Source organism: Perna viridis, chromosome 10 (assembly GCF_037379345.1).
Source record: "Perna viridis isolate PV_CMFRI_1.1 ecotype Kerala chromosome 10, ASM3737934v1, whole genome shotgun sequence".
Taxonomy (NCBI): domain Eukaryota; kingdom Metazoa; phylum Mollusca; class Bivalvia; order Mytilida; family Mytilidae; genus Perna; species Perna viridis.
The window spans coordinates 15,669,585-15,686,803 of record NC_142454.1 but is presented as its reverse complement, the minus strand read 5'-3'; the positions used below and the strand labels follow the sequence as shown (position 1 = coordinate 15,686,803).

At 32.6% G+C, this 17,219-nt stretch overlaps 1 protein-coding gene across 2 annotated transcripts in view; it reads right to left on the bottom strand.

Moving 5' to 3' along the window:
• Window positions 1-17,219, bottom strand: part of LOC148604707 (phosphopentomutase-like) — a 30,079-nt gene that overhangs the window by 12,451 nt on the left and 409 nt on the right. For both annotated transcript variants that reach the window (XM_088548156.1, XM_088548157.1), the window contains exons 2-10: window positions 11,536-11,635; window positions 10,090-10,157; window positions 7,751-7,839; window positions 5,648-5,732; window positions 5,334-5,441; window positions 4,848-5,017; window positions 3,589-3,712; window positions 3,152-3,217; window positions 464-561 (exon numbers count right to left, since the gene is read on the bottom strand). In XM_088548156.1, coding sequence (XP_088404282.1) covers window positions 464-561; window positions 3,152-3,217; window positions 3,589-3,712; window positions 4,848-5,017; window positions 5,334-5,441; window positions 5,648-5,732; window positions 7,751-7,839; window positions 10,090-10,157; window positions 11,536-11,635 — 908 coding nt within the window. The remainder of the gene's footprint in view (window positions 1-463; window positions 562-3,151; window positions 3,218-3,588; window positions 3,713-4,847; window positions 5,018-5,333; window positions 5,442-5,647; window positions 5,733-7,750; window positions 7,840-10,089; window positions 10,158-11,535; window positions 11,636-17,219) is intronic.

The following is a 17,219-nucleotide window of genomic DNA, read 5'->3' as shown; positions in this document are numbered from 1 at the left end:
TCTAGTCATTCAGTGAGATGGGATAGTCTGCATCCAGATCACTGTCTACTGCTACACTATGTTTAAGCACATGTACCAAGTATATACATTTCTAGTAAGTCGGTGATGATTGTATGGTCTGTATCTAGATCACAGGCTAGTATCACACTATGTGTTATTACATGTATGTATCTTATTAGTCAGTTGATGATAGGATGGTCTGTATCTAAATCACAGGCTAGTATTACACTAAGTGTACATGATGTAATTATTAACCTTTCTATTCTGTCAATGATGACCGGGCAGTCTGTTTTTGATCATTGGCTAGTATTATACTATGTGTCAGTATTTACCTTTCCAGTCAGACTATATGTGTCTGGATCATGGACTAGTATAACACTGTGTAAATGTTACTTTACCAGTCTCTGAGCAATGGGAAGATGATCTGTGGCTAGATCAATGGCTAGTATGCGTTAGTATTTACCTTTCCAGTCTCTCAGCAATGGCGAGACGATCAGCATCAGGATCATTGGCTAGTATTACAGAACTGTCATTAGCATTGGCGGTATCCATAGAAAGAGACTGAAAATACAAAAAAATATATACATCAGGCCATGTGGAATAAAAACAAGAATGAATGGTTCTATTATGAAGTAAAATTAGATATTATTGCATACATTTATTGCAGCCATTTTGTTATTTTTTACATGACATGTAACAGCAACAGAGAAATACAAATCATCCTTCAGTAATGTAAGTATTCACAAGTCTAAGCTGTTTTAAACATTGTGGTTACTACCAAGTCAAACATAACAAGCTAGACCAATCGATGTCTGGACCTGATTTGAAGTGCAGCTCTGCTTTATAGAAGCTGAGTAAAATGCAATAAAAAAGTGTTACAGACTAATCTACAGAACTATAGAACATAATATCCATAAAAATTATATAGTCAAAAATTCTTGATAACTGCATAACAACATATTGTGTTCTTGCTTTATACACAGTTTTAAGAAATTCTAGCTAGTTTTAAAGGAGCAATAACAAGCCGATACATGATGAGTTTCAGTAAATATCAAATTCAAAGGGGCATAAATCCCATAAAAATTAGACAATCAAATTTCCTCAAAGTATGCATATCTACATATAGTGTTTTTGCTACATACCAAGTTTCATGAAATTCAGTTAAGTAGTTTACAAGAAGTTGCAATGACAAGCTGATACAAAATAATTTTTGGTAAATATCTAAAATCAAAGGGGTATAACTCCCATAAAAATTAGACAATCATAATTTCCTTGAACTGTGCACAACTAATTATAATGTTCTTGCTACATACCAAATTTTATGAAACTCTGTCAAGTAGTTTCAGAAAAGTTGAGATGACAAGCTGATACATGATAATTTACAGTAAATTTCTAAGTTCAAAAGAGCATAACTCCAATAAAAATTAGAGAATAAAAATTTCCTGATAATTTGCACAACTACATACGGTATTCTTACTTTATACCAAGTTTGCAGAATTTCTGTTGGGTAGTTTCAAGGGAGTTGCAATGACAAGAGTTAACCAACTACTAGACCTGCTTTCATCTTTGGTGAAGTAGGTTAAAACACCACAATCAATTCAGATTTAAGTAACGGTGTAAAAATGTAAGTATTGACCATTGGCAGGAGATTGTCTAGAGGACTAAGTGCAGTAAGACCCATATTTGGTCCCCTGAATGACTAGAAATTAGAAATTTTAAATGGAGGTTTTTTTTTTCTTGTTTATTAGAAAGTTAAAAGAATGATTTAGCCATTTTGAAACCATTTTATACAAATTTTGATTATCCATTTAACAGTGCATATCACATTTTTTGTCATTTACTTCAACCTTAATATTTTTTTGTAAAATAAGGGGACAAATATGACCTTTACTGTACAATGTCCACTGCTCAATATTTCAATCTTTTCTTTTTCTACTTAATCTCATTTTATGTTTTGGCAGAAGTCTCATAACCCTTTGAAGTTTTTTTTGAACTTTGTAGTGTTGTGTAACTTAAGTGTTTTGTGTTTTTAAGTGAAATGGTTGTTGGATAGTTCATTTTACAGTGGACATTTTGACAACAAAATAAATGTTTGGTGTGTTTTTGAAGGGATACAAGTTACCTGGTAATAGTACATGTATTAAACACATTTTGGGATTAGCTTATAGAAAAAAAAACTTATTGTAAAAACACTTCAGAGAAACAATGCTGCAACAATTTTTTTCAGGAGTATTTCAAAGTAATTTGATAATTTTTAATCAAGCTAAGTAGTATTTAGCAGAAAGCAAAGCCCAATCCTAAGACAGCAGGTAACATGTACCATGAAACATGAGAACATATTTTTTGTAATATAAATGCTGGAAAAAAATAAGTACTGTTAAAGTTCTACTGTTCGTGGGGTACCAATTTTGAAAGTTTTCGTGGGTAGATCAAGTCACGAAAGTTGGTTTCAAATGAATATTAGATTCCCATTGATGTGCATACTGAAAACTCCAAAATTTGAATTCAAGAATCCACAAACTTGTGTTCCTTCCCTAATCCACAAAAATTGGTATCTACAAATTAAAGTATGGTACTTTCACAGTATATTGGAAAGTCTCAATACAAAATTGTGCTAAAGCCATTCAAGGGAACCCTTTAGCTGAGGTATCATATATACATATACAAGGATGAATATAATAGTATGAAACAACATTACATCATGATAAACTTGGTGAGGAAGAATTTAGTAACTTTTTGCATTCATTTGAAACCTACTGAGTTAAGACCAATTTTATAATGTTTCCTCATTGAGTTTTCAATGGCATTATGTAACATCCATTCTGAACAAAACAAAATCAAATCAAATGTTAATACTTACAATGTCTTAGAATCTGTAATAAAACTGAAAAATGTGCCATCCTCATTTCTGGTACGAACATGTACATCAATTATACAAAGCTACCTTTCTAAATATCTTCCTTCCAATTTTATAACCATGTCTTATAGACTTTTTAAAACAAATTAAAATAACACACACTTAACTTTGCCTAGCAACCACACTTGCCTCAAGCCTCTCACTTTCATACTTGCGCAGAGATCCTACTCACTACAAAAACCAAGAGCCCCTTCCCATTACACTTGTGTAGGGACCCAACTCCAGAACACTTACCAAGGCTCCTTCACCTTCCTCTGGGTTAGGATATCTTACTGTGGGAAAATCAGGATCCGGCATAATCTACAAAATAAAAAATAATAATGACATCAGTATTACAATGTATTACAGGTAATAACAAGCAGAAGCTACATAAAGGTACATGTATTGGCATTTACTGAAGATAATGCAATACCACTTTCTATTTTGTGGCAAAGTTGAATAGTCATCTGATAAATCATGACACTGGGGTAATATGGCAAAATATGGACCAGTTCGTTGTGCAAAGCTTTGTTTGAACTGTGGGTAACTCTTTGAGGCAAGTAGCTTTCATAAATTCATAAACTGCCCTGAGACTCTGAGAACCCAAATGGATGATGTAATAGCCAATTTTAGAAAGAACTCTACTGAAAAATCCTATTATCATATTACATCAAGTTAGCCCATGCTTATACCTGTTCAACAACTGGAATGGGTTCATTATGGTTAAAAGTTTTAAATGCTTCCATCACATAAGGATATCCAACACCATGCATGGCTGTGTAGGTAAACTTCACTGTAGATTTAGGGTTCTTTTCCCTAGAAAAAAGAATAAAAACAGAAATGATATTTAACTTTACAAAAACAACCAAACTATTAGCTATATGTAATTTAAAGACTAGGTTCTTTTCTCACTTTTGAGACAAGGATATTCATTCTTAAAGCCACTCTCAATGTTAACTTCTGGATTTCTTCCTATAATTTAACTGGACTTTTGATACTGTAACCATACTTATTTTTGCTGTTGCTAACTTTCACGTATTCCATCAAGTGAACACATTTGCAATTATCAATTTTCACAGTTTCAAAAAATGATTAGTGTCATAAAGGGTTACAAATCAATTTCACAGGTACTCTTTTTTGTGCCTTTCTGTCAACCCCCCAAAAAAAAGATTAGTGTCAGAAAGGGATAAAAATCAATTTCACAGGTACTCTTTCTCGTGTCTTTCTGTCAACCCCGAAAAAAAAACAGCAAAAATTAGTACGCCACAAAAATTCATACGTTTACAGTATGGCTCAAATTGGTGAAAATCCTCAACACAGCCTCATATTTTCCAACAGTTTAAATCCTTATCTTTGTATTAATTCAAGTAAAGTCAAAGCACAGTAATTGCCTATTTATTGATTTCCAAAACAAACAGTGAACATTTCAAAAAAGATTTAAAAACGGTCAATGCATTTACATATTCAAATAAACTGCAGTATAAATATCAATAAATATCACTTTACTACATGACATCAGAAGTCCAAATAAATTCTGATACTTAATTTCTATAATTGTAAAATATGAAAACTAGTACAGTCTTTTACGTATCTCTTGGAAAGTTTTGAATAACCAAATTGATATAGACTTCAACCATATAGGTAAGTTACTGTACAGTCAGAGGTGTCTTATCAAGTACCTCTATTCATCAACAACCTGTCTATGATTAAAATATCTCTGTGTAGTGTATCCTAGGTAAAATTACCCTGTATATAAAGACCACCTGTCTTACGTGACAAAGATGTTGCTCTCCCTTGGAAGGTCAATGATGACAGGTTACTGTGTATATATTTTCTTCTTTCTTTTTTCAGTACACATGTAATTTACATAGAAAGGAAAATATGAGAAAGACAGCTTTCTATTAAAATTTCTCTCAAGAAGACTTATACTGATCCTCTTCCATACAAGTACCTTAAATAACACAATTTCTTCAGATCTTCATTATAATGTTTGAGTATATCTTCATAAGGATCTTTCCTAAGAGGGCTGCTATCTACTGATGAGGCATCCCATGACGTGACTAGGGGTACCAAATTTTCATTTATAGACTGTGCTATATATTTATCTGTTGGTGTTATTATCTACAAATAGAGTTTGGTTATTGATTGTAGTTACACGTTCAATTACAGATGTTTAATGCATTTTAACAGATCATGGCTGCTTTGTACTAGTCTGATGTACTGAGTGTATAACTGATCTACAAGCTCACAGATGCATCACTCAGAAGAGATGAGAACCTGTTTGTATCCCTATATTGCAATAACAAAAAAAGACATTATCAAGCTCACCAGAGGCAATAAAACCAGAACTTGTGTACCCTGTGAGATACTAAAATATAATGTACCTGAGAGCCATTTCTATCACATACTTTTAAACTACTTTGAGGTATAGCTATACCTGAGAACCATTGCTGCCATATACTTTATATCCATTGTCCTCCTTTGGGTTGTGTGATGCTGTCACCATTATACCACACTCAGCTTTATAATATAACACACCATAGGCCTGGAAAGGTATATGATTTAGATATACTGATGTATACAAGTATCCTGTTTTAAAAGAAATAAGATTTTTTTTGTCAGGAACTAATATTACAAGAATTCTAAAGACTGGTTTTTCAAACAGCTTAAAAAGATGTGTTCACAAGATGTTTGGGATACTATGTACCTCCAATGCTTTGAGGCAAGGTCAAACATAGCATTTGTACTTACAACATATGGAGTAGGACAAAGCTTAGAGAACAGATACACAGGTACATCTGCATGGATAAATACTGTTGCAGTCAACCAGGCAAATCTAAAACCAGGATAAATTAAGATGTAATACTACTGGAAAATCTCATATGGATAAATACTATGGAAATTATAATGTTCTAAATCTCATTGGTTACTTTCATTGTACTTAATAACGATGCAATCCATCACCTTCAATTCATTCATCTTCATTCATATGTTCCCCATAGACAAAATTACTAATTGAATTTCAAGACATTCTCTTCAAAAACATTAATGCCAACATTTGATAATGGCCATAATGGTTTTATGCATGAAATACTCCTCAGTGCCCAAGAAAACCATTATATGGACATTCAAATTCTTCAGTGTTGTTTTCTGTCTTTTTTACAACAATAAATCTATTGCACTATTTATTTTTAAATTGTGGTCAATAATGCTCTTTGAAAACTTACATTATTTTGGGGGAATACCTCCACAAATAGTGACATTTGACAGGTAGGTATCAGAGTAACATTTTTTATGGAATTCTTGATTTTTAAAATATTTTTCAGCATGTTCAGTGTCATCCCATATACACATAAAAAAACTGATGAAGATTTAAGAAAAAAAATATTCACCATGATATGGTCCGGAAAGAAGTGGATTCAAAACCATACATTTACATGTAATAATAATGCAATCTTTTTTTTGATCATGTTACATACCTGACAGATATTTGATTAACTACGTCTTCCTGTATATAAACATAGTTTTGCTCATTGTCAAGAGAGTTGGAAATTGGAAAAGAATAGGAATTAGGGGGCTAAGGTCTAGAAAAAAAACACTGTTTTCTGTCTATTCAGACACAAATCTACTGAAATTTCAGTTAAAGAAGTAGGAATTCCTAATTATAGGATGAAGCCTAAGTATAACAAATAAACAAGGAACAGTAATTATATTTATACATACATGATTTAATATGACTATTTTTACTGTTAGAAAAGATGCCAGCATTTTTATTTTATCTTAGATACAAACTTTTCCAATCACCTGATCAATAAACAACGTCATAAAATTTAAACCATGTCCCTTTTAACCAGATTACTTTTACATATGAAATAATCCTGTCTAAAACTAGAGGCTCAAGAGAGCCTGAATCGCTCACCTGGTTAACCACTTGCTCATTTGAAAAACTTGAGGAATGAAACAGGCTAAGTTAAAGAAAAAGATTTTCAAAGTTGCCCACGCGAAAATACAAAAAAAACTGTTTCAGGGGCCGTAACTCCTACATTAGTTGACCAATCGTTTTGAAAATTTGGCATAGGTCCGTCTCATGATGCTGAACAATATTACCTACCAGAAATTTGCTAAAGGCAACGATTTTTGAGTTATTTACAAAAAACTGCCATCTGACCCCTATGTTCTATTTTCAGTAATGGCGGCAATGTTTTTTCATGAATCAACAATCCCAATAATAAATTTGTGTGGGATACCCTAAGGAACATATATGCCAACTTTCATTGAATTCTGTGCAATGGATTTTGAAAAGAAGATTTTCAAAGTTGTACATGCGAACAATGCAAAAAAACACGTTTCAGGTGCCGTAACTCCTACATCAGTTGACCAATCATTTTGAAAATTTTGGAAAAGGTCCATCTCATGATGCTGAACAATTTTACCTGATGCCAGAAATTTGTTAAAGGCAACGGTTTTTGAGTTATTTTCAAAAAACTGCAATCCCAACGGTCATTTTGTGCAGAACACCTTAAGGAACAGTCATGCCAAGTTTAAAACTTGTCAATTCAGTAATTTCAGAGGAGAAGATTTTTTTTTTAATTTGTCCATGAAGACGACGACAGACACCAACTGATGGCATAAGCTCACTTGGCCTTTGGAAAGGTGAGGTAAAAAGGCTTGCATATTGAAATTAATTCAGATGAATTTATCATAATTTTTTTCCAAAAGACTGAATAATAAGGAATGCAACTATTAACTGAATATATTATCTTGTATAAAGAACATAGGTTTGATTTACACACTAATCAAGCCAATGTTCTTTACATGTACATGTATAAACCAAAGATTAAACTGAATAATTACCTTTCACTGTTATGTCTTCCATCATAACCTATAACAATGCCTTTACTTTTCACATCAGGGCTACTTTTTAGCAAGTGCTGACAAAGACCCTAAAAATAAATAACAATAAAAAATATCACAGAACAAGATGTTGTACTTAGCAACAAGACATTGTGTTGAAGATCTGTAAAGAAAGGCACAGTACAAGTTACCATGCCAAAGCTATGTTCCAAATACAAATATATTCCAAAGAGTGAAAGCTGAGAAATCTGTTGTGGAAATTTTATTAAATTTTTATGTCAGACATGATTTTACGAACCCACCAAAAATAAGTGAAATTGGGTAAAATCATAAGTAAAAAGAGAAAAGTAATCTTACACATGTAACTAAGGTGTCCTAAGTGATCTATTAACAGAGAACCAGATCAACACATGTAACTAAGGTATCCTTAATGATTTATCATCAGAGCACTAGATTAACATATGTAACTAAGGTATCCTTAGTGATCTTTCATCAGAGCACTAGATTAACATATGTAACTAAGGTGTCCTTAGTGATCTATCATCAGAGCACTAGATTTACATGTGTAACTACAGTGTCTTAAGTGATCTATTAACAGAGCATCAGATTAACACATGTAAATAAGGTGTCCTAAGCGATCTACCATCAGAGAATAAGATTTACACATGTAAAAATGGTGTCCTAAATGATCTACCATCAGAGCACTAGATTTATACATGTAACTAGGGTGTACACATGTAACTAAGGGGTCCTAAGTGATCTACCATCAGAGCACAGATTTACACAAGTAACTAAGGTGCTCTTAATGATCTATCATCAGCACTAGAATAACGTATGTAACTAAGGTGTCCTTAGTGATCTATCATCAGAGAATAAGATTTACACATGTAAAAATGGTGTCCTAAATGATCTACCATCAGAGCACTAGATTTATACATGTAACTAGGGTGTACACATGTAACTAAGGGGTCCTAAGTGATCTACCATCAGAGCACTAGATTTACACAAGTAACTAAGGTGCTCTTAATGATCTATCATCAGAGCACTAGAATAACGTATGTAACTAAGGTGTCCTTAGTGATCTATCATCAGAGAATAAGATTTACACATGTAAAAATGTGTCCTAAATGATCTACCATCAGAGCACTAGATTTATACATGTAACTAGGGTGTACACATGTAACTAAGGGGTCCTAAGTGATCTACCATCAGAGCACTAGATTTACACAAGTAACTAAGGTGCTCTTAATGATCTATCATCAGAGCACTAGAATAACGTATGTAACTAAGGTGTCCTTAGTGATCTATCATCAGAACACTAGATAAACATATGTAACTAAGGTGTCCTTAAGTGATCTATCATCAGAGCTCTAGATTTACACGTGTTACTAAAGTGTCTCAAGTGATTTATTAACAGAGCCCCAGATTAACATATGTAAATAAGGTGTCCTAAGTGATCTACCATCAGAGCATTAGATTTACATGTGTAACTAAGGGGTCTCAAGTGATCTATCATCACAGCATTAGGTTTACACACGTAAATAAGGTGTCCTAAGTGATCTATTAACACAGCACCAGATTAACACATGTAACTAAGGTGTCCTAAGTGATCTACCATCAGAGCATTAGATTTACACATGTAACTAAGGGGTCCTAAGTGATCTATCATCACAGCATTAGGTTTACACATGTAACAAAGGTGTCCTAAGTGATCTACCATCAGATCACTAGATTTACACATGTAACTAAGGTTTCCTAAGTGATCTACCATCAGAGCATTAGATTTACACATGTAACTAAGGTGTCTAAAGTAATCTATCATCAGAGCATAAGATTTATACATGTACTGTAACTAAGCTGTCCTAAGTAATTTATCATCAGAATATTAGATTTACATATGTAACTAAGGTGGCTTAAGTGATCTATCACCAGAGTACAAGATTTACACATGTACTGTAGATGTCCTAAGTAATCTTTAATCAGAGCAACACATGTAAGGTGTACCTGAGTGGTCTGTCAACAGAGTACTAGATTTACACATGTAAGGTGTACCTGAGTGGTCTGTCAACAGAGTACTAGATTTATGCATGTAAGGTGTACCTGAGTGGTCTGTCAACAGAGTACTAGATTTACACATTTAAGGTGTACCTGAGTGGTCTGTCAACAGAGTACTCGATTTACATGTAAGGTGTACCTGAGTGGTCTGTCAACAGTGTACTATATTTACAAAAGGTGTACCTGAGTGGTCTGTCAACAGAATGCTAGATTAACCTAGAAATGTAATCAATGTTTGATGGTTTATATAAATCTGTAAGCAGTGTATGAAATTACAAGTGTACCTGTGTGGTCTGTATAATTGTAAGATCATTCATCATGGAGAAACCTGCCGCCATCCTTGTTCTTAAGCCTAAAAATACACCATGAAAATACAATTACAAATCTATAACTGAACATTGTAGTCATTGATACCTTGTAACTGTCTTGCAGTGCCCATTACCAGCTCAGTTTTAATATTACCCAGTATGTAAATGTAAAATACAACCTTGATAAAAATCTGAATTCATCCCATTATCCAAATTAGAGACTCTAGAGAGCCTGAATAGCTCACCTGGTGAAAAACAATCTTTATGGCTTTCTAAAGCTGGACTCTTGACCTTTCCATACTATTGTCACAAGAATGATTTAATCAATAAATAGCATCTTAGTTCTCAGTCATTTTTTGACTCTTCAAGGGCATAACTCCAACACTGAGCAACAGATCTTTATGAAAATTTTGGCATGGGTCGGTCTCACCATGCTGACCGATTTTTTCCCCCACGAAAATTTGGCTAAACCCATTGCTTTTCAAGTAAATTCAACAAGTCCTCAATTTTTAGTTCTGGTGGCCATGTTTTTCGACAGATAAAAAATTGCTGAGGATAGCCATGTTTGGTTACAATTCATTGTACAAGTTGTCTCGGAGGAGATTTTCAAAATACATAACTCATACATTTATCAACAGATCTTTCTGAAAATTTCTACATAGGTCAATTTAATCATGCAGAACAATTTTATTCCGCCATATTTTAGCTAAACCAAACTATTTTTGAGTCATTTCCATAATTCTGCAAATTGACACCTATGGTCTATTTTTAGTAACAGTGGCCATGTTTTTTGTAAGATCAAAAAGCTACACTTAAAGATTGTTAAAAATACCCTTAGGAACATTCGTGCAAAGTTTGGTTACAATCAGTGAATTTGTTGAGTAGTTTTAAAGAAGATGATGATTGAAAAAGTTAATGGATGGTGACAGCGACGGACAAAACGATGGACAAGACACATAGTGATGGCAATAGCTCACATGGCCTTTTCGCCAAGTGAGCTAAAAAAGGAGCAAATTTTACTTAAAAGTTCTGTGGAACTATTGTATTTTTTTAAAATACAAACATACAAGTAAAATATTTCCTATAAAACACAACATTTTATTGCTTTGTGCAACTTCATACTTGTACCTTGGAGTTTCTATTTCAGTAAAACTCCATGTATAAATGTATCTGTTTGAACTATTCAGTTGGTGGAGCTCTGCACATTTTTGATTGCTTGTTTTCATGATTTTGAAATTTATAACTATGTATCTCTATGTGAAATGTATTTGAAGTGATGATTTTTGTACAAATTTGCTAATGTTAGTAAGTGACTAAAAGCTTAAGTTTTAGTGTGAGTTGGCCTTTTATTGTTTATTTATTAAAACATTAGCAGCTTGTATCATTTCAAGAACATTACTGATGTTTTCCTGTTTGACCTACCAGCAGTTCCAAACTCCATTCTCTTTAAGAGCCTTTTCTTCAATTCGTCAACATTCTTTTCCTTAACAAGCTGTAGAATTTCTGATCTGGTTGCCTCATTCTGGTGTAAAAATATTCAAATACTGTGTTTTATACAAAGCTAAGACCTTGAAATAGTCCATGGAAAACAAGACTCTTCAGGGAATTAAATCATTATGTACGGTACCAAAAATAAGTGACCTGATATCTGGTTACTTCTACCTTCCTCTGAGAAATATTACATAGTATTACAAAGAAAACAAACTTCTATCACACCAGTAAAATCCATTTACATGGGAAGCTGTCCTTACAATCTACATAAATTTGTGTGAGCTAAAAATAAAAATCTAGTCTAAAATAGCCATTACAGGTTCGTTTAGATAGGTCCTAATAAAATTCTATAAATATTTTATGCTAGTCATATGAAAGTCACAACATAATCACCATGTACTTGTATACGTATAATTTTGCATACAGTCTAATTGCCTAATAGCAATGACCTTGCATGAATGAAATCACTACACAAGGAAATTAACTTATGAAGTACAAGAAAATACATAAAAAATTGATAAATTTGCATATATATGCTTCTTTTTTGCACATGTTCATTGGTTCTATGGGGACTGCATGAAGCCCTTATCTGAAAATCTCTTGAACCAATACATATGAATAAATCTTCAGCTACATAACATGTATATGAATAAACTACAGATAATTTTTTTTTTATCTTATGCTTGCCAAAACACTCCTCATCAAAATACATGTGTATGCATTGAGGCAAAAGCAAAAATGACAGCTACAATGATGACCCTGTGCATGCAAGCACTGCACTGAATGATTATCTAGACTATATTTCAAGAAAAACATGTACCTACATTGTACATGATTTGTACATGCAATGTGCTCAACATGCATGTATTTATGTGACAAGACTTGCAACTTTTTATCAAGGAAATGGCTAAGTAAACACATAATTAAATCAAAGTACTCCTGTACTGAGTCAATCAACATCAAATGAATAACTGACCAAAAAAAGTCACTACTGCATTCACATTCAAATTAGCACAGTGTATGGCTGTTCAGATGTGAGTTATATAAGGAACAGTCCTCTATACCATATTTGTTGTTTAAAGAAATCAGTCAATGTGATATATCTTTAGAAGACTGAGTTATATCATATGGACTACAGTGGAGGCAATTTTTAATTGCATAACAATAAATCACATACATCAATTTCAGTTATTTGCATGCAATATGCTTTCCCATTCATTCTGTTATTGAGATTTTTGCTTATTAAAACGATTTCAAAAGGAGATTTCAGTCAGTTGTTTGTACAACTCTTCTAAATATAATTTTGTAGGAACTTTCATAAGCAGTGATTTAGCTAGCGCTCATCATTTTCACCATTTACGAAAGGAATTCACAGATGATGAAAATATTTTAGATCGTTTTCGTCACTTAAAATTTGAAAAGTGTATAAAAAAAATCCATTTAAAAAGTATTTCAGGTAAATTTTCGACAATTTCGTCACCTAAAATATATAAGTTGTTAAAAACTGTCAATCGAAAGTTACGTAATTTCATCTGGCCTAATGCTATGACAAGTTTATCACCCCGCGGCCGCGCTTGGTAATTACCGGGCCAACCAGGTGTGTAAGACACCAAGCAGTAAGACATCACGGAGAAACCGCTTACAGAGTTCAAAATGATTTTGCCAATGTGGTCAAGCTCCTTTCTATCTGTCTAGTTTCAGCTTTACCATTTGGTGACCGTGAGAGGGGATTTAGTAGGTACAATCTGATCAAGACCTACATGTATCTTAGAAACAGACTCAAGGTTTCATCAGTCTATTCTCTTCTAAAGATCTGTCTCCATCCTTCTGATTTGAGGAGTTTTAGGTTGAAGAGGGCTTTTGAGGTGTGGTGTTTGAGAAAGGACAGGAGGATTTTCTCATACCATAATACATGTAGTAGCTTTCGTCAAATTGTAACTATTTCTAGACTTAATGCATCAAAGCTTTGTCACGATGTAAAAAAACCTATTTTTCTAACAGTAATTATTTTATTTTATTATGTAACACACGTTTTCTTATAGAAAATAACAGTTATTTTATTGCAACATTTATTATATTTATTGTTATGCCTGTATCTGTAAACTTAAAAAAAAAATAATTATATTAAGCAAGTTTATGTCCTTATATAGTTTATGATACTATTGACTATTTACAAAATTCTGCTGCCCATAATATGTCGTTTGTGCTTTACACAAAAAGTGACTAAAGCCCTCAAAATCCTAGCTAAAACCCTGCATAAGTGTCACCTTTAGATTACTCAATAAATCAATATACCAGTAAGAACAATTTTTACATGTGTTTCTTTTACAATTACAATATTGATTACATAAAAAGTCGTAAGATGTGGTATGCAATTTGAGATTTCTATGCGCATATAAATATATAAAAACATAAACGTCTAAATATGTTCATCACCAAATGATGGTAAAATTTACATTGAATATTTCAGATAACCGATATCCTTCTTCAGTATAGAACTAATAAAGTTCAAGATCAAAACATAGATTTGGAAGCTGAATCATGCTGTGGATGACTGTACCTTTCTCAAAGGCACACATAAGCAAATGATTGGGAATCTGAATGAGAATAGGTTAATTGTTTTCCACATTTAATTCATTTCACCCTCATTCTCATATAGATTCCTAATCATTTACTTTATGTATTTTTTTTTTATATGTTCCGCATAGTTGTTAATAAACCAACACCCTGTAAGCAGGGATGATTTTACAAGGTCTATAAACAAAGTGGAAATTGGCAAAATCAGAAGTAAATATACAGTAAAACAAAGAATCATAATGGTAAAATCTGGATTTGAAATATCAGAATTCCACTAAAAATTGGAAAAAAATCATCCCTGTGTAGGAGTGATTTTTCAAGTAGTACCCTTGTAATATGTTGTTTTTGTTCAAATGATATTTGCTGTCTAATCTTCAAAAGCCCCTCATCATTTAATAGGTAAGTTTGACAAATGTGCAGTCACCTGTGACCCTGTAATTTTCCTGTTGAAAGGACTTGTTGATTGCATTATCTTCTTCATCCATACCACAATCAATTAGTGAAATGGAGCTTGCATATGTTATTTGTTTATTCAATAACAACTGATTGATGCATGGTTTACATTTATGATATCTAAATTTATGTTCAATGTGTAAACAAAACTGTGGTCTGGGGAACTTTTGAAAATGAAACCTTTTTTAATTGGGAGGCACATCATAATTGTAAAAACTTTGAGTCTTTAGTTAAACAATCAATGTCCTTATTACCAGTGATTTTGTTGGCTTTTATCAAAACTAACCCCACCCTTTTTAGTGGGAAATACACACGTTTTTAAACCTAGGGAAAGTTTGAATCATGTAGGATTTTTTTATTGGGCAGTATTCGAAATTAGGCCGGACCACTGGACAGTGGCTGATGAAAGTCCTGTTGGTCCTGCAGTTTTATGAAAACTACAGGGCCAAAAGTCCAATGAAAGTTTGCCCCTGGGACTAGCTAAAAATCGTTGAATAGTAAAACATGACTTCAATTGGATTTCTATTAATAGATCTGAGAACTTTATACTGATATGCGTAGAATTATCGTAAGTGTTGCAAAGGTGTTTTCCAACCTTCAATAACAAGGTCATATATAAGTGGATAGATGAAGGCATGAAAAATCCAGAGAAATCAGATCAAAATGCCTATTTATGATTTATATCTAAAAATAGTGGCACATTCCAGACCCCAATTTTAATTTTTTTCTGTTCTATCACTGTAGATAGGAACTGATTATTGGTCCATTTTTATGTATATGTATAAATATTACTTTCCCTTTCTTGTCTACATTTTACAATTTATAATAGTTTCGATAAAGAAATGAAATACAATTACATCTCAATTGCAAATAATAGTTATAAATCAAAGCCAGTTTCAACAATAATTCATTTTTTTAAATCTCATGAAAAAGTGGTGTTTTTCAAAGAGAAAAAAGGTGTCAGTAGAAGACCAGAATGCAGGATTTGGTTTCTTTAATCCCTGAGCTGGGAAGCTTGAGCGGCCCCCAGCTGTAAAAGTGTTGAGCTAAAACTTGAGGCCGCAGACAACATTGTTGTTCACATGTCAGTCCAGTCTAATCTCATTCTTCTTTTTTTAGACTCATTGAGTATTTCTCAGCATAGGAAAGCAGCAAGAGAGGGTATAGCATTCAGATTCATAATTACTACAATGTTACATTACTCATGTATTTAAAGATTATGCCAAAGTAGTTCTGATATTGCCAATATGAAGATTGCATGCATTACAAAAGATGTGTTGATTATAATCTGGATCCCTACAGTGCTTCCATAGTATTAAAAACAAACGATTTCCAATTGAAACACAACAATATTTGATTTTAACGTTGACGCTACTGAAACTTTCTATGACTGGAAAATTTTAACATATATTTGGGACAAATTTTAAGGCATTTTGCTTACCAATTGGGAATGTTTCTCTCAAGGAAACAGCCGAAATTCTGAGGCAAATTAAGACAAACAAAATCACTGATAATATATGGCCCAAATGCAAAAATCATAAGATCAGTGGGCATATTGGAAAATTTAAAAATCAGAACATCAACATTCTAGTGCTTGATAATGAGTATTAAACCTCAAAAGGACAACTTTGGAAAACTTTACAAAACATGTAGTGTGTTCTCTACCATGTTTCTTTCCCTGACAATAAGATGTAGTTAGGGTAGATCAAACCTATTACACAAAGCATTCTTTTCTGTCACCTTGCAAAATCATATAGAAGTATTTATTTTCAGTGAGCAAATAGTGTTTGAAAAGATGCAAAAAAATGTTTTTAAATTATTCAATATGATTTTTTGACATAAACTTATAAATGGTAAAATTACAAACAGCAACTTAATAACCCCTATTTCAAGGGGGAGATAATTATTGGGAAATACAAAGGGAATTTTTTTTCAAATGTTAGAAGAAGGAAAAACTGGTAATCCCCAGTTTTCTTTTTGAAATATAAATTAATGTAAAATGTGTGTTCTATATTTACAAATTTTTAAGAAATTTTTAATAGTAAGAGAAACTCTGAAAATTCCCTAAAGAATGCAAGTAAAATGTTAAAAAAAAAATTACCTATATTTAGGTTAAATTATCTCTAATTAAGTTTGGTGACTTATATTTTTATTCTAAAACTTTACAGTACATGTATGTTCTTTCAAGGTGATCTCTGAGAAAATATGAAAATTTATCTACTAAAAGAATTAGGTATGATCTACATAAAAAATAAATCATTTTTGTCCGTACTTTTTTCTTCTGACAAACCAAACCATTTTTGTTCACACAGTATATGAATAGCATTCCTTTTTGAGTTTTCTCATTTAAAAGAACCTTTTCTCCACAGCAACTGTAATTTCTCTTTGCTTTAATGAGTAACTTTTCCAGACTATCAGTATCTTCTACCAAAAATTTGTCTGCTGAAACTGCTATATATATATAGCACTACTGCATTCTAAATCATTTCCTCTCTTTAAAATGAAACATGTCAAAAACAAAGACATCTCAAACACATGAAGATAGTTAAGCTTTCATTTGGGAACAATGCAAAAACTAAATATTT